This window comes from Culicoides brevitarsis, chromosome 2 (assembly GCF_036172545.1).
Source record: "Culicoides brevitarsis isolate CSIRO-B50_1 chromosome 2, AGI_CSIRO_Cbre_v1, whole genome shotgun sequence".
NCBI classification, from domain to species: domain Eukaryota; kingdom Metazoa; phylum Arthropoda; class Insecta; order Diptera; family Ceratopogonidae; genus Culicoides; species Culicoides brevitarsis.
The window spans coordinates 23,368,373-23,391,478 of record NC_087086.1 but is presented as its reverse complement, the minus strand read 5'-3'; the positions used below and the strand labels follow the sequence as shown (position 1 = coordinate 23,391,478).

At 29.9% G+C, this 23,106-nt stretch overlaps 2 protein-coding genes across 6 annotated transcripts; both read right to left on the bottom strand.

Annotated features, from left to right (window-relative positions):
- Nucleotides 1-456: 456 nt before the first annotated feature.
- Nucleotides 457-5,162, bottom strand: LOC134828768 (uncharacterized). The gene is made up of 3 exons (XM_063841755.1): nucleotides 5,137-5,162; nucleotides 722-1,445; nucleotides 457-660 (listed from the first exon to the last, which is right to left on the bottom strand). Exons 1-3 carry the CDS (start codon nucleotides 5,160-5,162, stop codon nucleotides 457-459), a joined length of 954 nt encoding a protein of 317 aa, XP_063697825.1.
- Nucleotides 5,163-6,508: 1,346 nt separating this feature from the next.
- On the bottom strand, nucleotides 6,509-22,845 carry LOC134829734 (uncharacterized). Of its 5 annotated transcripts, XM_063842967.1 has the most exons (15): nucleotides 22,814-22,845; nucleotides 18,306-18,716; nucleotides 12,772-12,842; nucleotides 12,605-12,702; nucleotides 11,576-12,534; nucleotides 11,411-11,512; nucleotides 10,642-11,196; nucleotides 9,829-10,263; nucleotides 9,547-9,773; nucleotides 8,928-9,484; nucleotides 8,628-8,857; nucleotides 8,399-8,562; nucleotides 7,272-7,525; nucleotides 6,935-7,214; nucleotides 6,509-6,755 (listed from the first exon to the last, which is right to left on the bottom strand). In XM_063842967.1, exons 2-15 carry the CDS (start codon nucleotides 18,469-18,471, stop codon nucleotides 6,735-6,737), a joined length of 4,119 nt encoding a protein of 1,372 aa, XP_063699037.1. In that variant the 5' UTR covers nucleotides 18,472-18,716; nucleotides 22,814-22,845; the 3' UTR covers nucleotides 6,509-6,734. The 5 variants fall into 5 exon arrangements, with proteins under 5 accessions (XP_063699037.1, XP_063699035.1, XP_063699038.1 ...); XM_063842965.1 differs by having other exon boundaries at nucleotides 6,509-7,214; XM_063842968.1 differs by having other exon boundaries at nucleotides 6,509-7,214; nucleotides 7,272-7,432.
- Nucleotides 22,846-23,106: the final 261 nt, after the last annotated feature.

Below are 23,106 nucleotides of genomic sequence, written 5' to 3'. Positions count from 1 at the left end.
GCATCAACATGACACATTTGTGATTAGTGATAAAACGTCGAAAAGTTAGATAATTACCTAATAAATGTTGATTAATTAATTATTAAATGATTCGATTCACAAATAAAATTCATTTACGTCTTCGGGTAAAATAAGGCATATCTTAGCAAGGTTCCATTAGCTACAACAACACAAGAACAAAGCGTTTGAAGAGAAAAATATTTCATTTTTTACGAAGTCATTCGTTGAATTTAATATTATATAAAAGCCTGAAAATACTGAAAGCTGTACAAGCATTAAAAAAACAAGTTTCGATTTTCGTCAAAACTCTTTTTAAAAAATTTATTTGTGCTTCTTTTCTTATCGAAAATTCAATTTTTGCAGTAATAAATAAAAGTAGCGTCATCAAAATTTAATTTCAACAAGGTTGTAAATGTATAAAAAATAACTAGATCTCAAAAATGCCGTGTTCTTGAATTACTTTTCGTAGCTGTAGTCTTCGTCCTCCTCATAACGAGTAGGTTGCTGTGTTGGTCTTCTTTGTTGAAGAGAAATGTTGATTTCTTCGGGGGAACGATATGCGTTTTGATGTTGATATTGATTTTGTTGACGGTACGGAGCTGGCGTGCTGACATGTTGATAAGTAGGTTGTTTGCGTGGGACCTGGGGAGCTTGTTGGACCTGCAAAATTTTGATACAATTAGACATGGTACTTAAATTGATATACTTAAACAAAATTTACCTGGTGTCTCACTGGTGCACGATCCTCTGCATAATCACGTCTGTCATCGTAATAGATGTTTTCAGGATAATAGCGCTCTGAGTAGCGCAATGTTACGTTGGGTTTTCTTTGGTGTTCTTCCATATTGATAGGCTTGTATAAATACTCATTTACGACGTGATATTTGCTGGATTGTTCACAGATGTTTTCAGCAGATGGTGGCATGCAGATTAAATGAACTTGATGGAAAGTGAATCCGTCGGGACAGACCCATGAGTGTTTTGCATTATCTTGACAGTAGTGGAAGACTTCACAACCAACTGTGTCATCAGCATAATACCCGGTTACACGATCGTTGCATTGAAAACTCGACTGTTGCAGTAACTCTTGAAGTCTATCTGGCTTGTCTTCCTCATCAGCTAGCTCTTCTTCATATTGCTGCTTGCGAGAGCTTTGCTTCTTGTGTTGCGGTGCTGGAGCATGTTGTTGTTGTTGATGTTGTTGCTGTTGGACATGTTGTCTCGTGTAAGTAATAGGTGCTTCCTCCTCATCACTGTACTCGTATTGGTTGTTCCTAGCTCTAAACCGGTACTGAGTAGGTGTCGCCGCTTCACTGCTCAAGTCATCTTCCGCTTCGGATGTGTCATGTTCGATACTACGAGCAGGTAACCGGAATTGTGATGGCTTTTGTTGCGCTGCTTCAATGACTGTGATCGCAATACATACAGCAAGGATTGTTCGATAACTACAAAAGAAATGAAAACGGTTAAGATCATTAAATGAAAAAAAGTTATAATTGTTAACTTTCTTTGTTTAGCCTACTGTGAGGTAAGTGGTCACGAACCGTAAAAAGTTACAAATATGGAATTAAATTGCTCAAATGTTTGTAGAACCATAAATTAAGGTGAAATGTTGCATTAATTATAACTTTTTTCTGCTAAGTTTGGTAATTGCGTACCAAGTTTTTTTTTACTAAAGTTCGCAAGAGTTGCAAAACATGATCTAGTTTTGAAAACATGTTAGTGAGCCTGAAGTCAAGATCTTCAAAAAAAATTTCAACACTGCTTGAAGCAACATAACTGGCCACACGTGAGTTTATCTCGTGTATTCTGGCAACAAATCTCTAATTAAGCTTACTCCAATGACACCAATTAAGAATGACGCTTTAGGAGACGTGATTACACGCCATTTAAGGAAATCTTTAATGTTTGCAAATTAAATTAATTAAATGTAAGTTCATATATCAAAAAAGTGTTGGCATTACTTAATTGTGAGTGTAGCACAAATTTTTCCGGCAAATGTGAGTTCAACCACCTCAACAGGTACCACCTAAAGTTATTTTATGAATGAAAACACTTTGTTACATAAGTTTGAAACGCAAGCATATAAGAATCGACACTACATTAATGCCTGAAAAAGTCATATGATTCATATATGGGCACGGCAAATAAACTAAAGAATGCGATTAAAATGTAGTTTATCGAAATAATAAATTACATTTATTTGAAACAAAAATTTTCAAATGCCAAACCAGTACCTCGATGCGATTCTTTTTATCTCGCTCACTAATATTTTAATGCAAAAAATGAGTTGGTGTCTGGTACTTGCACCATATTTTAATAAGTAAAAATACCTTAACAAAAAAAAACTAGTTGATTATTTTTTAAATTTATTATTGCTCACTTTCGGTTGTTTTCTTCGAAAGTATTTATTACCTTACACCAATGGTACAATGTGACTTTGAGTTTGAATGTCGGAAAAAATCAGAAAATATGACATGAATAAAATAATTTAATAAAGGTAGATGGAGATCACTGATAAAAGTGTATAGAGGCAGTTTGGTTGCGTAAAAAGTAAAGACTCACATTAAAGAACACGTAATAACCTCGTTGTTATTATTACAAATAATTACATAATTCGTGTATATTTTTGATCTCTTTCTTTCTTGGGATCTGTTTTCCTAAATTTCTTTAACCTGTTCAACGAGTTTTTTTTTGTAACGCGCAGATAATAAAAAGTTTTTAGGTGTATGTTGCAACAATTGTGGACATAAACAATGTTTATTGAATGTTTAGTATTAATATAATTAATTAATTAATTAATTATAAACAAAATAGTTTTACCACATAAAATATAATTATAATATAAATAATTAGGGTTTAAACGTTTTCAGTTTCGCGCTACTTTTTTGAAATCAAACCCATATGGGAGGAAAGAAGATGAAATAAATATTGGAAAAATATATTAATTTACTTATAAAAATACTGTTGTTATAAAAATAATACTAATTAAATATATTCAGAAAGAATTCAGCAGTGTATAGGTAATTAATTTTAGTACAATTTGGTCAAAGATATATTTCAACATTTTTCTAATAACTTTCAGAATTAAAAATTCAAACTGTAAATTAAAGTATGTTAAAATTTATACCTACTTAAGATAATGTCAAACTTTTTCTTAATTATTTAAAAGAAATATTTTTTACAATTTATTTTTGTTAAATATGTATTAGTAAATTAAAGCTGTAACTAAATGTAAAGACATAGAGCGTAAGATAGAATTTTGCATTAAACATTTATGATAACTTAAAATTGCAGTTATGCTACTCAATAGAAAATTCACGTTACGGTTAAAACAAAATAATAATGTAGACCATTATTTATAACTTTCTTTTATGTTACTTCAAAATGCATTTTACAAAGATAATAAAGTTGAAAATAATATAATAATCACCTCATGTTTGTTACTCCTTTATTATTTCGAGATTTTGCACAGAAATTTATATTGATAACTTATTCAAATCAACTTTTGCAAGTTCATTAAAAATTTATCACACATATAGTATTGCTTTTTTTTCTTTCTTTTAAAGTTGCCTGTCACTCTTTACTGACTTGTGTTTGTATTCCAAACTATTTTTATATTTACTTTTTATTTTAGTTTTCTAAATAATTTCCTTTCGTCACTTGAACAATAAAATGTCAGACTTTAAGTTCCTTGTTGCGATTATTTTTCATCGGCTTCAAATAAAGTTTGTTATCCATTCGCGGCAAAATGTCGAGTGAATGCTTTTTTCTACATGAATATTGCTTATATATTGCCCCCAGATTTTTGTGTACAAAAAATGTTTCAGTTGTGTACAACTTTATCTCGCGTTACGCGTAGAATACTTATAAAATAATGTTTTAACGAGTGTGATTTTAATTTAAAAAGAGTTTTTAGTTAGTCTCGTTGTTAACTTGGTTACATGTTATAAATATTTAGTTGATATTTTTGTGTGCATTTTAGAAACATTGAGGAATTCTGTGAAACTGATGTTCAATTATATTTGTTCAAATATAAATTATAATATATGTATATAACTTCACTTTACTAATTTCACATTACAGGACATTTCGTCTTAGATCAAAATAAATATATAAGCGACCTTCATAAACCTTTTCAATGATGAAATAATTCGCATAAGATTTTATCATGTAATATTATAATTTTATATATTAAACTATATAAGTCCATTTTTACAAAAGAAAGTAAAATTTGGTGAATATAACATCTCAAGAGCTTTTTATTTGTTAACAAAGTCATTACTGAATGTTACTTAATTATAAACAAAATGCGCTTAGTGAAAAGTGAAGTTTTTTTTTTGATACATTAAAACTTGATACTTCGTTATAACGAAAAATGAGAGCGCATTTTCGATTTTTGCCAAAACAAATCTTCGGAATATACACTGGATCGTTGTATAAAATATACGATTTGAAAAATGAATTAATTGAAGCATATCCATGAAAAAGGTAAATCATCATCGTAATTGTAGCAACATCATTCATATTTTTTTTTACAAAAGCGTACAAAATAAGCATGAGGCTACCACTTTATTCACGCCTCTTTAATTATTTTCATCTTTCATGTGATTTACTTTTCTCGTGAAAATTATTACAAAAAAAAAATGAAAGTATATGGACATACATTTTTTCACGCTTGCTAAATTTCTGTTTTTATTTTAAAAAATGCCGTAATATTTGATGAATTCAAATGATAAAGAACAAAGGTGGTTTAATATAACGACCTTCGTCTAGAAAATGTGAATGGTTTGTCGAGGAAATATCAAATATTCTTCTATGTGTTATAATGTTCACAAATTATTTATAAATCACAACATTTCTCACATTTTATCGCCATTTAATCCGCGTCTATGTTTCAGTGCTGCTTAAGCACCATTTGTGTTCAAAAATATGCGATCTCAGCAATTAAAACAGTGAAAAATGACCCAATAAACCACACTATCCATGCATAAAATTAACGTTAGTTTTAAAATATGATCGAAAATTCTCACAATTTAACAGATCAGAATGACAATTTAGTGATGTTTATACATTTTCTACATTTTAAATTTAATAATGAATCGTAAAAATATTTTTTGTTTCATTAAAAGTTACCGTGTCTCCAATGCTAAATGCTTCATTGTCCACAAATTATATTTGGTCACCTTTTCATAAAGACCTGAAGGATGATATCATCAATTAATTATATGATATTATTACCCAACATTGACCGAATTAAACAACAAAGAATGGGCGTTAAAATCTGTAACTAATTTTATCATTACGGAGGTCGTTAGTACCCTCACGAAGAATTAAATGTGGAAAGTAACCGCATCAGTCGCCCGTTAATGTTTAGCTTCACCAAAACACTTCACGTTTAACGATAACATTTTTTTGTAGTGAATATGTGAGTTTTCAGTATAAATGAAACGATTTGTGTTTTGATTAACAAAAAAAAAGTAAAAAGCAAAATTAGCACTAGTCATTGAAAATTCACATCAATTGAGAAAATTTTCACATAACTTGCATACAAACATCGTATAGTTAATCAAAAGTGTAATTAGATATATTTTAGCCCTAAAAAAATTATAGGAATTTCAAATTTCGATCAAACATAGTGTTTAGATCGATAATACCAAATACTGACACCTACCTTATATTGATCGAATAAACTTTTTACTTACACCTATTTACATAAAATGCAAACAGGTTTCAATTGAATACAGGTGAATACTTACAGTTGTGCCTATGCTAAAAATGCAGATAATTTTATTTGTGTTATTTTTTTTTTTGATCGTTTAAAAAATCAATTTTGTTACATAACTTCAACAAACTGCACATTTCTCTCGTTATATCACTTCATAAATGGTGCAAATAATAATAAGTTATGTCTGTCATATGCCTGATAATTATATCAAATAATAATTTTATACGAGATCTTTATTTTTAGAAATTTATGTTTATATCATTTATTGTCTCCCAATAAGAGATTCACAGAAAAATATCTTATAAGCAGGGACGAAAAATAGTTTTTAAAAATTTCATTAGTTCAGCACTTTAACGCAAAATAAGAAAAGAATATTTTTAAATTACTAAATAAACTTTATTTATTTACTGTAACTCAATATACAATTTATATTTCTATAACCTATATTCAATGTGGAATGCCTCTGATTTATATTTTTTTTATCATTCAATTATATATTATACAAATATCTATAAATTGTGACTTGATACGTAACATAACATGATAACCCTAGTAAAAAATATCTCCATTAATTTGTTCTTGGCAAATTTTATTTTTCTTAATTAAACTGCAAATATCATTTATCTACTAATAAAAATAATATAGTTCTAAATATGTAAATATATACTGACTAAAAAAAACAAAGCTATATAACATGCAAAGAGCCAGTATTTAAAATATTTACATGGTTAACTTTTAAAGAAAACTTATTTATTGCGTATTAATGTACAACATGTGATATTGTTTGATTTATTATAGATTTTCTTGTTCTTTCAATAAATTTGGCACTAATATACAATTTTGATTGACGAGAGATTTGTTTGGACATGACAGAAACTTTTTCAAATGTTAAAACTAAGCGTAAACTGACACATTTATTGATAAATTAATATTAAGTCAAATCTTCATCTTTAAAAAAAAGTGAATAGAATGTTGTGAAATTTTAAAAGATTCTCTTAGATATTTATTAAAAACAGCTATTTATGGCCTTCATTTGATTGCATATATGTATTTCATTATATTCTTACAACTGTTATGTTGTATTTTTCTTTCTATTTTTTTTTAATTAAATTGGCATTTGGAGTTACTTTTCATAATTTTACACTACTATAGCTAGACGAAGTAAATCTACTTAGGATCTTTGTTGTAATCAACATAAACCCTTACCACTTCTCCCGAGTATTTTCTTTGAGAGGGCATGAAGTAAAAGTCAGGCGTATCAGCTCCATTACCCCGTCCCTCATTCATGTGAGATGACTTGTGTCCATTTCGTGGCTGTTGTTGCTGTGAATATCTTTGTTGTCGTCGATCCTGAGTATAATAACCCGGATGGTTTTGAGATTGGGCAACCGTTCGTGGTAATGAATAAGTTCTATCAGCATATGAACCACCACGTGGCATGTGATCACCATTTTGATATCCACGTGGATATTCGTTGTTGTAATGTCTGTGTTAAAAAAGTAACGTTAGAAGGGTAATAATTATCAATTAAATAAAATATTACCTTTGGCCATCGACGTTCTGATGATGCCTTCCATTTCTGCCACCATGTTCATAATATCCTGGGGCCTTAGAAGGCGTGGCCGTCATCTGTAATGTGGTTTGTTGACTAGCACCATTTCCATTTGATGATCTGTTACCACCACGAGGTTTCGCTGTTGGTTTCTGTTGATGATGATCATTTTCATTAAATGCGTCAAAGGCATAATTTGTGTTCGAAGAGTAATCTTTCCACGCCGAGTTAGGGATTAGTTGATCCTGGAATATTTTTCGTTTTCGAATTGATTACATATCAATATAACAAAAGCAAATCTATGTAACTAACTACAAAATTTTAACGAAAGATCTACGGTTGTTGCTATTCATTACAGAAAATATAAAAATTAGTGACAGAAGATGGAATTAACTTTTAGTAAGTGATAAAGATAGAGAAGTTAGTGAACACTAAGAACTATTCGGACATTGTTTGCTTGGACAATGGACATTAAAGGTCGCAATTCGTGCTACTTGTCACCTATATGGATGACACGCTAATGATGTGAATTGTTACGTGGTTAACTCTGTGATCGTAGAATGTGCGTTGAATGAAGTGATCAACAAATAATAAATTTAAAAAATCTCTACATACACACGATGTATATTAACTTGAATTTTCCCATATTTGCATTTTCCTTTTAGATAGCACAACAAAGCATAAAAGTAATAGGAGAGCTTTTTTTTATAATAGTGGCAGTTATAAAATAGTTTCAAAAGGCAAAATAGTCTTGTAGAATTCTGTGCAGCACAGTTTTTTGATTGTTTTTTTTTTTTTTAATAAGTTGATTCAAATATTATTAACGAGTTTCACTTTCAGTTTATTTGGAGAGGTGAGCGCTTTATGAGTAATAATAATATCTTTGATTTTGATGATAGTAGCCAGCTTCCACGGGGATTGAGTAGACAAGCTACAACAGAAAATGTTTAAAGCCTTGTTTAAAAATTTTTTATGTTCATTTCTTATAAAACTATTGTTTAACTAGAGACGGTCTTTAATAATATTTGAAATGTGAAGCTTTTACTACACAATACTATAAAAATAAAGAGGCACTACTTTTCTCGTATGTAAAAAGAAAAAATAATGAAACGCTTTACCTTTTGTCTATTTTTGCTGCGTGATGTTTTATAAATTGTACATGTAGCCTGAACAACCGCAACGAACACCAAAGCTGCAATACAACCTAACACAATATACAAACGACGGTCGGAAAATTGGAAGAATGAAGCGAAACTTGTGTCATCGGATTGATTTTGCTTATCTAAAAAAAATAATCATAGAGAAATCATTTGGCTTTAATATTTTTTTTAGCAAGAAGCAACTTACATTCCAATGGGCGGAAATCCAAGAAAATAGGATCTACAGTTAATGCTCCTACTTTGCCACTAGCAATCGTATCTTTGATTGCTTTTTCGATAATATCTCCACTCATTGGTTTATTCGTTTCACTTCTCATTGGAATCTCGTTATCGAAATCATTCTTCAATGATCGGCCTCGTTCATAATCAGCTCTATCATAAAATACATTCATTTTGGCAACTATTTCATCAGAATTTCTATAATGAAAAGTTTATGATTAAACAAATATCATAAAACGGAACAGAAACATGTATGTAAAAAACTTACTTTTCAAAATTCATCACTTCAACATTATTAAACCCTGGAATTTTTTGCAAAACATCTTTGAATGAACTTCCCAGAGTTTCAGCTAGATTATCGAACTCGGGTGTTCCTTTTTTGGGGGCTTCAAATCCTTGAGCCAAGTTCTTCAATTTTACAGCAAACTCATACGTTAAGCGATTCGGTGATGGAGTCGTTGTCTTGTACTCATTGTTTTCCAATTCCTTGCCACATGATTTTATGCAAATACGAGTTTCAGGAACAACAGGAATACCTTCGTGTTTTTTTATTTTTTTATTAACGGCATTAAAAGAGCCACCACGAACAGGGAACATTAAGTACAAACATTTCTCGTCAGTAAATGACAAATCTTGAGTTTGATCTTTTGAAGTGCGTTTTCGATAAAAGTCTAAAATTGTAACGCCATTTTTGATTGAGCCTGACGGTCTCTCAATATCCTGACTGTCGTCCAATTTAGGTGATGAATATCCGTTGATCCATGTGTCCATTAAGAAAGGACGACCGTTATTGTCAACCCACCCAATAATAGCATCTGTTTGAGACTATTAAGAACAAGCTCGTAAAGCAGCCGAACTTTAGTGAAGAAAAGAAATTCATGTCTTACCATTTTTTGATCATCACTAAATCCGATCCCAGTCCAGGTAGTCGTACTGTTTGTTTCAATGTGGAAATGCATTTCATCTCCTTTTCCAGTTGTTTCCCAGCTTACATAGTATTCGCAGTTACCCTTCTCAGGTAAGCAGTTGGTTGGTGTGCGCCAGTGTCCCTTACAGTCGTCATCTAAGAGGTGCATCGAAGTCCCAGCAGCACCTTTATCTCTTGATGCTTTTTCTGAAAATATTTTAATTGTTTTCATTGTTTTTGTAATTTAATCTTATTAGTTTACCATAGAAATTTAACTGCAGTGCTCCTCTTTGTGGGGCATGTCCATGATATTTTAATTCGTCGGCTTGGTAGAAGTCGGGGTTTACTGATTTGTCTTTCTCTAATCCTGACAATGGATTGTGAATATATTTTCCTTTTTCTTGACCCTTTGCCCAAATAACATGCATCAAATCATTGACGATCGAATGATCGGACGGATGTTCGGCAATCAATTTTTTGCGGAAGAAAATCGTTGTGACACCATTTTTCTCAAAGCCACCAGTACCAGTGAGATCGGATTTCCCACCCCAAAATGAATCAAGGCGTGGAGTTGATCGATCTCTACTATAATAATCCCAAACTCTGCTATATTGATCACGAGCAGTTCCAATTACAATATCTGTGCAATCCATAGGATTAAAGTCCCACTTTGGAGTGTACTTGTTAAGATGAAGCACTTTAGGGAAATTAAAATAAAATTTAAATAATTGATTTTACAATAAATTTAACAGGATAAGATAAAGTGTGACAGATTTGTGCAAATCTATTCTAAATTAGATTTTTATACAGTGTTATATTACAGTATTGCTCTGAGCAACGTAAATCTAATTTTGATAAATTCATCAATAAATAAATATTGGCATTGTATCTATTATAACCAGGCGCGTAGCGTCATAGGGGCAATATGGGGGCAATGCCCCCCCAAAAATTTTAAGTTTTCAAAGGAAATTTTCAGAATTTGGGAATCAAAAGCTATATTTGTTCTGTTTGCCCCCCCAAAAATTTTCGGCTTGCTACGCCACTGATTATAACTAGAGTTGACCAAAAAACTTACTTTGACCTGCAGACTTAGGGGAAGGCTCGCTTTCTGGCTCAGGCTTAGATTTATTAGGTTCACCTTCAGGTTCAGATGTCGGTCCTTTCTCAGGTTCCGATTTTGGTTCTTTCTCAGGCACGGAGGTTCCTTCTTTCGAAGGTTCAGGTTCAGAGGAAGATTCTTTTCCCGGCTCACTTGTCGGTTCAGATTTAGGTTCCTTTTCAGGTTCAGCTGTTCCCTCCTTAGTTGGCTCGGGTTCAGAAGAACCGCTAGTTGGCTCCGTTGATGTTTCAGGTTCAGATTTTGGTTCTTTTTCTGGTTCTTTAGATGGTTCAGGTTCAGAAGCTGAGTCTTTGCTTGGCTCACTTGTTGGTTCAGAGTTTGGTTCCTTTTCAGGTTTCGGACTTCCTTTAGCTGGTTCTGATGCTGCAGTTGCTTCAGATTTTGGCTCTTTTTCAGGTTCAGAAGTACCTTCCTTTGCAGGTTCGGGTTCAGAAGTTCCTTCTCTAGTCGGTTCAATTGTGGGTTTCTTGCTTGGTTCACTGACGGGCTCTGTACTCGGTTCCGAAGACGCTATATTCATTTTATGTTAGGTTTAAATAATAAAAGTAAAAATTATAAACAATGCAAAATTAGGCTTTGCACCTTCCATATGTAAAATACATTTAATATTTACATCTCTAATACTTTAGTAGACATTTTTAATTATATGTATATTTACAATTAGTAATTAATTGGTGCTTTGTACTTTGTGCTGAAAGTAATATAACTTTTAAAAAATAATTACCTGATTTTGATGTAGCTTTGGGTGCTGGTTCAGTTGCTGGCTCAGCTGTTGATCCTGGCTCAGTCGTACCTTCAGGCTCAGGTTCAGCAGTTGTTGTTTTGTCTTAAAGATATTTACAAATAGAAATTCACTTGCATTTTTTATTATTAAATTGAGGATATTTACCTTCAGTGGCACGTTTTTTTCTTCCTTGAACAGCGCTTACTTTGAACGAAACACTGGTAGCAACTTTCTCAACACCCCTTTTATCTTCAGCAACTCTCTTTGATTTGGAAGATGGTTCCTTTTCACTTGAAGGTTCACTGGCAGGCTCTTTTGTAGGTTCACTTGAAGGTTCTTTTTCACTTGAGGGCTCTTTTGTAGGTTCACTAGATGGTTCTTTTTCACTAGATGGTTCTTTTTCACTTGATGGTTCCTTTTCACTTGATGGTTCCTTTTCGCTTGAGGGTTCTTTTTCACTTGATGGTTCTTTTTCGCTTGAGGGTTCATTTTCACTTGATGGTTCATTAGCTGCCGTTTCTGGTTCAGGTTCTTGGGATCCAGTGCTATGAGCATGTGCGTCAGCTCCAATCAATGGGAAATTCTTACATTCTGCATTTAAATTATTTGGTCTAAAACCAACGGCAATCCATGATGTGCTATTCGCTACCATGACAACTTCTAATTCTTTCTGTTCTTCCAACACACGATAATACATTTTAAAGTCGGGCGATAATGTTCTCGAATTGTATAAGCTGTAATCAACGTCTGTTGTCTTAAAAGGTGATTTCTTGTTGCAACCAGGACCAAAGAATCCCAATTTGCAGTAGCACTGTTTCTTTGGCATCGAACTACCCCCATGATCGACACATTTTCCTTGGATTCCACAATCTGAATCTTGTGTGCATTCGTTCCAGTATTGACACTTACTTCCATAGTAATTCTTGTCGCATTTGCATTGGGTTGCAAGCCACTTCCCATGTCCCGAGCACTGCTCTCGGAAAACATTTCGTGGTTTAACATCTATATCAGCACATGACCAAAAGAGGTAAGAGCTTGTCCATTCATCGGCTTGACGCAAAAGACGTAGCGTACAATTTTCGCAAATGAAGTTCGGATCTAATTGGACCTCGAATGTTTGCGCACTGTATTCAAAGCAGAAAAGAATTCATTTGTCTAAGTAGTTTTTAAAAGTAGAAAATAATTTAGACTTACGTAACATCATCCCGCACAAATTTAGAGCCATTTATGGTGGGAGTTAAGTCAAGAATTGGTCTTTCCAGGTAATCGAGTAATTCCAAACTGAATCCTCCCTATAAAAAAAAAACAATAAAAGATTGCAATCAATGCTCATCGTGATTGATTGACACGAAAACACTTACACGATGTGGGTAGGCTAGATGCCATGTAACATTAAATTTAGCGCCTTGTAGAAATGTCGTTTTTACAGTACCTATAAATAAAGATGAGTTTGTATTAATTATATTTGCTTCCATGATTTAAAACTAATCAAAGCGTTAAGATCTGCTAAAAGCATCAGTTTCAGTTTTCCTCTTCCTATTTTTTTCATATTTGCCAAATTTATGAGACGTATCTAAGCGTGTCGAACATCGATAAAAAAAGGAACTGACAAGAATAAATTGAACAAAAGCAGAAAATCGAGCAAATAAACCATTCAGTTCATAAATTTTTCGTTAAGGCTATCAATTTCAAGGATTTCAATACCTTACTTATAAGGAAATTTTGCCTTTCTTTATTTAAGATGCGAAACTCTTGTAACAGATCTTATATGTAACTGTTTTACACCAATAAATTTTATAGTTTCCTATGTCCGATATTATTCATGTATCTTCCTATATTATAAAAATGCACTTGTAGCTCGATTCGTTGTCAATTTTCGTCGTAGTATTAAAACGAAAGAATGTAGGTCAATCAAAGCAATAAATAAAAGCCGCGCAAACCAACAATCATGTAGGTATGAAGCTGTTAAGACATACGTATGTACATAAGAAGGCATTTTTTCTTTTTGGTTAATGAATGTGTATTTTTTTTATGTTAATCAAGAGAAACAACTACAGAAATGTTTTTATGAATTAACATATTTCTTGATCGAAATCGGTCGTAAATTTTGAGGAACTGTTTATTTACTGCGACACGAAAGTTGTTATTCTGGAATAGTTGTCCTCCCCGAAAAAAAAAAATATTTTAATACATTCAAATTTAAATAATATGTGAAACAAAATAGATAAGTTTACTTCGAAAGATCTCTTCGATTTTCAAATTTAAACTTACAATTGGAGAAAAATCGAAATTAAGTATTACAAAACAATTAGTATTTGAAAATTTATATTTTTTATAATTTTATTAAAAAATGTATTAATTTTGGTCTCTTAACCTACTTTTTCAAATTAATTATTACAGGACAAGTTCATTTATTTTTTATTCGATTTTAATGTAAACTGTTGTTTTTCTAGCTTTCAAATCAAAAAAAAAAACAGAAAAATTTTCAGTCCTTTACCTCTGAATCCAAATTTTACCGAAATGCAAATCAATTAAAATTCAGTTTACATTTAAACACTTAAACATGTAAAAGAAACAACTTCCAAAATTAATAAATACAACATCAAGAGAAATTAAAAAAACACATACTTAAAAATGTTAGCGCCCATTTCGTGTTTCTATTACATATAATATATAAAAAAAATAAGAAATATAAAAGTTCAAGATTTTGATGTCACGGAGATTACAAGAATTGCAAACTCACGCAAACATTGCATAATTACTCTTTTTTTACAACAATGCAATAGTCATTTAACATAGATAAAAAAAATTATCATCATCTTGAGCATTGTAATTGCAATGCATAACTGTATCAGATGCACTTCATCGTCATCTGCATACAAAGCCCATCCATTTTTCTCATATAAAGTTAAAGTATTACAGCTTTCGTGCTTGTATGAATATTTTAGTCACATCAACGACGCTTGACACGTAATATAATTAAGTTTATATCACCGTCAATCTCCCTCCTACTGTTGGGACAATTGCAATCATTTATTTTTTCCATACGATCGGTGGTGGAAAAAGTGCTGGAACCTCGTTCCCGGTAAATTTTCAAAAATCATTTTAAAAAATTTAATTTAAGAACTTTTATATGTAAAAAATAAGTTGATACATTTACATTTCATGATAATAGTGATTCAATTTAAAATTTTAAATGTGGATCCCGTGAAAATACACTTTTTCTATCTCTGATTACAATCATGTTAGCAGTAGAAAAGTGCAATTCATTATCAAGCTCAAGGAAATAATAATAATATAAGTGAAATAATTCCTATGTTTCAAGAAAAAATCTTCTGAAGAATAATTTAGATAGCTGTAAAATTTTATTACAGATAATTATATTGTTTATCTATAAACAACTGCATTTAACATGTCAGAAATGGTTCTCCTTATTTAATGTGAACGCATGAAAACTAAATAATGTCGTGTAAGAGAAAAATATTGTCAAACTAAATTTGACGAAAAAAATTGAATAAGTGATTCATCAAAACTCCCACAATTCCCAGTGCTTTGTCAAACCAATCCCCTTAACTCCCAAGTAGATTTCAATCATCATCGTCTAGTGCAAAAGAAAAGTGTGCTGTTTTAAATTTAATAAATAATTATTACTAACACTAACTTTGATTTTACATACAACTCTAACAAGGTACATTTGCAAGGGAATCAAAACCTTTCGCAATCAACCTTAACAATGTTTTACAAACATTTGAACATACCTTGAAATAAAAATAATGTGACATATATAAATAATAATAAGAAACCTGAACAAATTCAGACTTGCATTCATTATTATTAAAAATATTAGTATAAAGTTACTCTAGCAAAGTCATGTCGTACTTTAGAGAATTATTTCTGCTTCACTAACGTATAAGTAAAATATTTAATATAAACAATACCTCTTAATATTTAATCATGTATGTAAATAAAATGTTCTCTATTTTCTGGTCTCATGTACTTGTCTACAAACATATACATATATTGATTTGGAGAAACTAGAGCAACTATTTGAAATGAATCAACCACACTCTGGTATTTTCTGTTATACAAAAAAAAACTGGTTTGGTTTGCAAAATATAACAGTCTGCTTGAAAATGTACAATTAAAATTTGCCTTTGAACGAGAAAGAAAGAGAGAGATACAACACTTAATTCAACCGAAACGTATTTTGATTAGCGTAAGCTATTGGAATGTTTCAATACAACAGGTTAGATACCTAAGCAGTACATAACCCCTACATTACGCTGCTATCAGCTATTAATAAATAAACAATGCAACGTGAGTGCTACAATATTTAAATATGCACATAAAACAAAAGACGAGGAGAAATGAGAATACCTGTCTCGATTAAAATTGACTTATCTGAAAAGGCTCAAATCTCAATCTGAAAAACAAAGTATTTTGCTAATTAGACATGCAAAACCATTAAAACTATCAAAATGAATATTAAATTCTTGCTTTCTTGCTTGATTTCGTTATGATATTTAATTAATGTATTTGGAGGAATGTGCTTCTGTGTGAAATAGTTTTATCTAATATACTTCTTATTATTCTTTATTGAAGATATCTGCTTTATTTTGCATGTAGTATATAAATACGTATATATTTGAACAGTTAAGATATTGTTAATATTACCAAACAAAAAGATTTTTTTGTTTCTCTTGATTAATTTTAGTTAACAGTACCGAAATACTCTATTATGCAAGTACAATTTTAAAATAACTTTGTCTATTCAGTGGATAAGATCGATTATACGAATAAAACGATTTGCATTTGACACTGTAACACTGATTAATGTAAAATCATTCCTACAATACGCTTGATTGCAGAACTAGTTTTTCATACGTTATTTTTTTCTAATTTTCATGTTTAGCGATCAAGAAAAGAAAGAGCGAAACAGGTTGTTTAAATACAATTTTGATAGAGTTGATGCATTCATGTGACAATTGTTTAGTTAAATGTCTGATGAAAGATTTGTAAAATGTGAGACAAGCAAGGTCTTTCCTACAAAACTGTATACATTTGTTGCTGATGAGCTGTCCTTCATATTAAGTATATACCAAAATTATTTAATATTATATGCAAGATATTCATATACACTAACGATTGCTATGATTTCCTTCTCTGTACTATTTCACGTACCTACGGATATCGTCGTTTTTTTTTTGACAAGCCACAAACCAATTAACATGTGCAATGTTTCGTCGTTTCAGGTCACAACTCACCTAAATCGCCTCAGGTGTCGATCAACATGAGTATTATTTAATATAGGATTTCTTGTAAAGTTTTGATTCAATGCCATTCTTTACATTTTTTTCTATTTTCATTTTATTTGTTTATTTATTATACATTTAATAAAAATAAATACTTAATAAAAAATATATGTACCTACATCAGAAAATATAGGCGTATTTAATGATTATTTAGTATTTGAATGAGCTAACGGTTAGGAAAAAAATGAATAATGAGATTTTTAGTAAACTTTTATTTTGCTTGAGTCATAAGGTCATGTTTGTCTTCTTTCCTGTTTAAAAACATATTTATTGATTTTTGATTCTGCAATCATTGTCATTAAATAAGTTTGTTACTATAACTGAAGAATAAAAACTGTAGTGTAACATTGCTTTGCTTGATCAATTATTGATTGAAATTTCTTCAGTGTAACTGCTTAGCTTATTTTTTCTTTATTTCAGGTCAAAAACTTCGTGCAAACAGCAGAGTATTGTTCATAAAAAGTATTTTAGCTATTTTCACTTTCCTTTGTTTGTACTACCGATGAAAAAATGTAATATTTGAATTGCAAAACTCCTAAACATGAAGCAAACATGCACAAATTATATGATGGGAAATCGAATTATAAACTCCAAGCAAATAAAGCACAAATCTCCATAGAAGAAAATGTCAAAGTTACTATACACAAGCTTGAATTGTGTTCGTCTTCGTTACTTCGTTTTTATGAAAAGATTGTGTATATTGTTAAACGACGAACCTCGGTGTTGCATCAAATTGAGCAAAGGTAAAAAATAAGTTCGTTGTGGTATGGCGCAAATATTATGTTAGAGTATATCACAAACAGAGCATGCATGAAGATTCCAACATATTGTTATTTCTTCTATACTTACATTTTATTGGTGTATTTGCATTTTGGTGTAACTACAATAATAACTTTACGACTACTTGCATTGAGCTTATGATGTGTTGTTATTTATGCAGCGTAAAAAACGAAGGAGTACTTAGGAGTCAAAGTTTACATGTATGTACTTTATTGTTTGTGTTATTGTGATGATGATTACACAAAACTGTGACGAGATATGCTCTCGTGTGTCTCTTACATAATTGAACCCTAATTTTAAAATCGAATGTTTAGATGAATTTCGAAAGCTTACAATGCGAGTGAATTCTTCGTATGATTGATTATGACGTATTTGCCAAGATGAGCTGATTTCAAAAGATATATATATTTTTTATAAATTATAAGCTGATTATCTCAATTTTATTTTATAATGCATATTTTTGTTTCATAGCAAATAAATTAAGTTGTTAGATGTTTCGAATTTTTGAAATATAAAAATTTAAGCTTTAGCTCAAATAAAAAAATCCTGAAGGAAAATCAAGCATAAACAGATTCTTTTTTATTATAAAAAAATATTACTTGAGTTTCAATATAGGAATGTGGTTTAAAACAAAAGATGTAAGGATTCGAGGCTTTCAACCATTAATTTTAATCCGTAATTTTTAAAACATCACTTTCAATGATCTTTTTATGCAATTATCTTTAACTTTAAAAGGATCTAGTTAATTAAGTAACATAATAAAATAAATAATATAATATTATAAAATAAATAACTTAGCTTACCTTTTGGCATTCCACATGGTGCTTGTGTGCGTCCGTTATCCAAAAAATCCAAATCGTATTGCCGTGCAGGTGGAAAAGTAAGCGCCACATGTGATTTCACCGTTTGAACAAACAATAACGCTACCAACACGGGTAGAAATGATAGTTTTCTCACTTGTATTTTCATTTTTTATCTTATATAAAACTATATATTTTTTTGTTACCACTACTAGATTTGTTGTGTAAATATTTAACAACTTTTAACGATGATAATTAAAATTTGTAAAAAAATTATTTATCTTCCAAACACAAAAAATTTGTTTAACTACTTTTTTTGTATTATATTTTTTTTATTATTTCACTGACATGTTGAACTTTTTATTTTAAAAATTCGTTTATGTAATTTATTTACACATTTACACTTTAGTTCGCCTTAAAAAATGAGAAAGAAAAAAATTGTAAAAAAACTTAAATTTGTAAAATATGAAAAGTGTGTGTTAGTACATCTATTGGAATCAATAATAATAATCAACACTTTGCATTTATAAATAAATATGTGGGACTTTCGAATATCATTTTTATTATTATTTTATTTCGAGGTCAAACTAATCACTCAAATAGATTGTTTGTGTGTGTCTCTATGAGGGAAAATCTCATAAGAATTTTTTTTTAAATTGTTTCTCTTTTACTTATTGTTAATATTTATTATTTATTGATAACAATATCAAGGAGTAAGAATTTTTTTGTTAAAAAGCGTCATTCGAAAAAGGTTTTTGTTGCTTTTGTAATCAGATGTGAATTGGCTATTTTAAGTTGAATTTGAGACTTTAATTTCTCTGTTTCACTGATCTGTTTATCCATTCTCTCATGTCTTTTTTAGTAGTAATAGACATATATTTTGTATAAAAAAATAAACGTACAACGATGGTGATATTATGATCTGTAAATGGAGATGTAGAGAAAGAGATAAAATATTTTAATTAATTTCAACTTCTTTTTTATGATTTTTTACCGTAGAGAAGCTTAAAGTGAATTTTCACTTCCACTTACATATGAGTTCAAATATAAAAGACGATACGATACTAGCTGATTACACAAAAAAGTAAATTGATACTTAATCACACTTTGTATCTTTCCTTTAAATACCAGGCGTATGCTTTTGAAAATTGTATTTCTATAACATAAGAATCAACATGCTGATTTCACTTTCGTTAAAAATATGACAAAGTTTAAAGCTTTTTTTACTTGTTTTTTTTTTTGTAAAACACCTTACATATTGAATTTTTATAGATATCACAAAATAAAAACTCGATACCATCAAGTGTGTCGCGATGATTGCAAGTAAATTAGACGTAACAGACACTTAACAAAAATGTGCTACAGTTTTTGAATACATAAATTACGGTTGGGTGGAAACCATTCAGGCAAAATGGTAATATATATCCAAGAAGAACTACAAAAAATTGCAAGTTAAAATTAAATTACATCAACAAGTACAGGTAAAATATCAGAGAAAGTGGTTTTCGAATTGGTACACTATTTACGAAAAAATAAAAAAATTATCGTGCTTGCTTATGCGACTCACACATCAGTACATTGTTTGGACGATCATTCACATGTATAGTAATTTATTGAGAAAGACAGTTAATACACACACTACTCGAATCACGGCAACTTCATAAAATATGAATAAAAAAGTCAATGAATACATTACAACACACAAAATATGTGATCGATTTCGCATTTATATTTATCTTGGACATAGTTCAATTCGTTCATTTGTCATGTAGCGAGACATTCAATGAATGAAGATGTGCGCAATTCGAGTAAATATGTGTGTTAAATAGAAAATCACATATTGAAGTGGTGATATAATCATTTATAAGGTGCGAAAGTGATTTCTCCTATAAGTGCGATAAAACAAGTATTACTATTGCACTACGATACATTCACAAACAATTGGCATACCATTGCTAGAGATGTTATTTGTGCTAATCATTTTTCAGTAAAAAGCGTACAATGAGATCATGTTCGAATTGTCATCACACGTAATTGAATAGAGAGTGGAAAATAAAAGTACGACATTTCTCATGTAAGTTTAATTTACACTTTAAAAAAAACTTTGCTTAATAAAGTTTTCAAAGCTCAAATGCATTTTGAAATCATTTTAAATTGCTTTGCTAACGATAAAGCATATTCAAAAAAAAAAAAAAACAATTTCAGCTACATTATTTTTTTTCTGTAGGTTTTCATCTTCATTCAGATATGATGTTATCATAGTGAAACAGACCTGTTTTAAAAAATCAATCGTATACATTTGTCTACCTATTTTTGAATTTGTGTAGAAGGCAGAGAAAAACCTGATTGCACGCAAAGATTGCGTAATAATGATATTAACAACAACGACGGCGGTGATGCGGTAGAAATCAAGTAAATAAGACAACACTTGTGATATTGCAACTACACTTTGGGCAAGAAAAAGAAGGAAATTCTTAATTTATGCGTATAATCTTTGTATAAAACAATGTATCTAAAAAATTAACAAGTAATTACTCAGAAATAGTAATAATGCTTAATGGAGAAAAAGTAATAAAATATAAAGTATGTAAGGGTGCACTGAAAACTTATTTTTTTTTTTTAATAAATTAATTAAAAAAATAAAACATGGGGTTTGAAATACTTTATCTTATTATTTAAATAACTAATTTTTAACTTGTTCTTTTAATCTAATTAAAATGTTAATAAATTAAAAAAATCATAAACAATGATTAAACATTAAAAAATTTATAATTATATATAATATTAATATATATTATAAGAAGAATTCACGAGCAGAATTTGTACTTGATTTCTGGTTATTTTTAGAATAACTACCAAAGTTTAAAGCTTTTTCCACTCTAAAAGTTCTGACAGAAAAGTATCATTTTCTATTGAAGAAGCCTTTACCTTGAAATAACTTAATAACCAGTTATTTTCTGCGAAATCACGTATTTCTTGCAAATCAAATTTATGAAATGAACATCGTGTTTACTTATCATTGAAAAAAATTTAACATTTTCTGTTCTAGATTTTAATTTTTTTTTGCAAAACTGTGTTAGCAATAACTTTTCATTTTTAAATAAATAACATAAAAATAAATCAAAAAATGACTCATCAATCGGATCTTCTTATAGATTTTAAATTCGTGAGGCTGTTAATCGACAAACAAAAATTTTTGTGGATGCCATCAGCCATAAGCATTCTTTGTCTTCTTCATATTCAAACATGTAGTATATTCATAAAAAATATCTCTAACTCTCAAAACTGTTAGTCGAATAAAATTGTGAGGTAATCTTTTTATTAAAAATATAAATGATCAATAACAACAAAAAAAAAATGAAGGAACGCTAAATACCAATTTGATGTGGCACCATACAGAAATACATGCCAAGAAACAGGTTTTTTTCATAAATAATAATATTATACTTAGTATAACTTTATAAACAAATGGAATTTTTGCGGTATGGTGAAAAAATTTTGTTTGAAGGCTTTTGCACATACGAGACAGTTTATTTATTTGGATTAACTTTTTGGTGGCTAAAGCAAATATAATTTATCAAACAAGAATAGAATAAGAAAGATTTAGAAAATGTTTGCTTCATATGTAGGTATTCAATTGAAAAGATGTTTAATTTCAATGATCATCATTTACCTACAGATCTCCGAAAATAATTGACAAACAAACGATGTACATATTTACAAAACATGTAATTGTTTATATAAAAATAGTTAAAAAAGAAGGGATTGCGCGCCGTTTTTATTATTATACAACATCGTTGGTTATCCAATTGTGCATTTAAATAAACAACAGTAAAAGAATGCTACGATGAGCAAATAATAAGTAGACGTATAACAAAAAAAACAATACGAAAAGCTCTAAAAATATTTATTGTTGCAACATTTCAAATACTTGGACAACTAAAATATCGAATAAAAATATATTTGAGTTTCTTTTAATATTCAGGAAATAAAACTTAATCTCACCATAATATCTAAAATCTAGAATTAAACAACGGTTTATACTGAAGACGAGCGTTGGTATTGATATTATTTACATTCCAAAAGCAACATAATTAATTTGTGATATTTTATGAAGAGATTTTCCATAAATTTTAAGGTTACACTGTATAATAAATACAATATTTATATTCAAACTATTTCCATTATTAAAAGTTTTTTCTTTGAACAAATCTTTAAAAATGTATAAATTTAAATATTAACTAAATGAAACAATCTTCTTTCAATATTTTTTTTTTATTTTAACACACACAAACGCGTAACTTCACTTTTCAATACATATTTTAATGCAATATTAGAGATATTTTTCATCTTATTCTTTCATTTTTAACTCCTTTCTATATCTTTTGTTTTGTTGTTTTTTCATGACTTTTAACATTGATTCACATGACATACGATCTATCTTTTATTAGTTGTACACGTTGTTACACTTATACATATATAAAAAGTTTGCAAAAAAAAAAAATTCTTACTTTATACTACGCTTACATCTTAACTCTTTCAAGCAACTCAGACGACTGACTAGTTTCTGTCTCTCTGAAAAATACATGAATTGAAAAACAACAACTACGAAGAAGTCGACACTAAACGAGAGACTTCGTGCATACATAGAAAAGAAACTCAAGGTAAATTCGAATACTTTTTCTTGTGTATACCCTGCTGTTCGTCTACGTTGGTCACGAGGAGTGTGTATATTTTGTAGAGTTGAAGAAGAAGTAAGAGTGCAGGTGTTTTAATAATGTGTGTATAAACATATATTGGTCAT

Coding starts and splice junctions, on each gene's coding strand:
- LOC134829734 (XM_063842965.1), bottom strand. CDS start 18,471: ATGAAAATACAAGTGAGAAAACTATCATTTCTACCCGTGTTGGTAGCG. Junction 12,703..12,771: donor ATCTAGCCTACCCACATCGT/GTAAGTGTTTTC, acceptor TTTTTTTTATAG/GGAGGATTCAGTTTGGAATT. Junction 12,535..12,604: donor TTTGTGCGGGATGATGTTAC/GTAAGTCTAAAT, acceptor CTTTGAATACAG/TGCGCAAACATTCGAGGTCC.
- LOC134828768 (XM_063841755.1), bottom strand. CDS start 5,162: ATGAAGCATTTAGCATTGGAGACACG. Junction 1,446..5,136: donor CATTTAGCATTGGAGACACG/GTAACTTTTAAT, acceptor TTTCTTTTGTAG/TTATCGAACAATCCTTGCTG. Junction 661..721: donor GTGCACCAGTGAGACACCAG/GTAAATTTTGTT, acceptor AAAATTTTGCAG/GTCCAACAAGCTCCCCAGGT.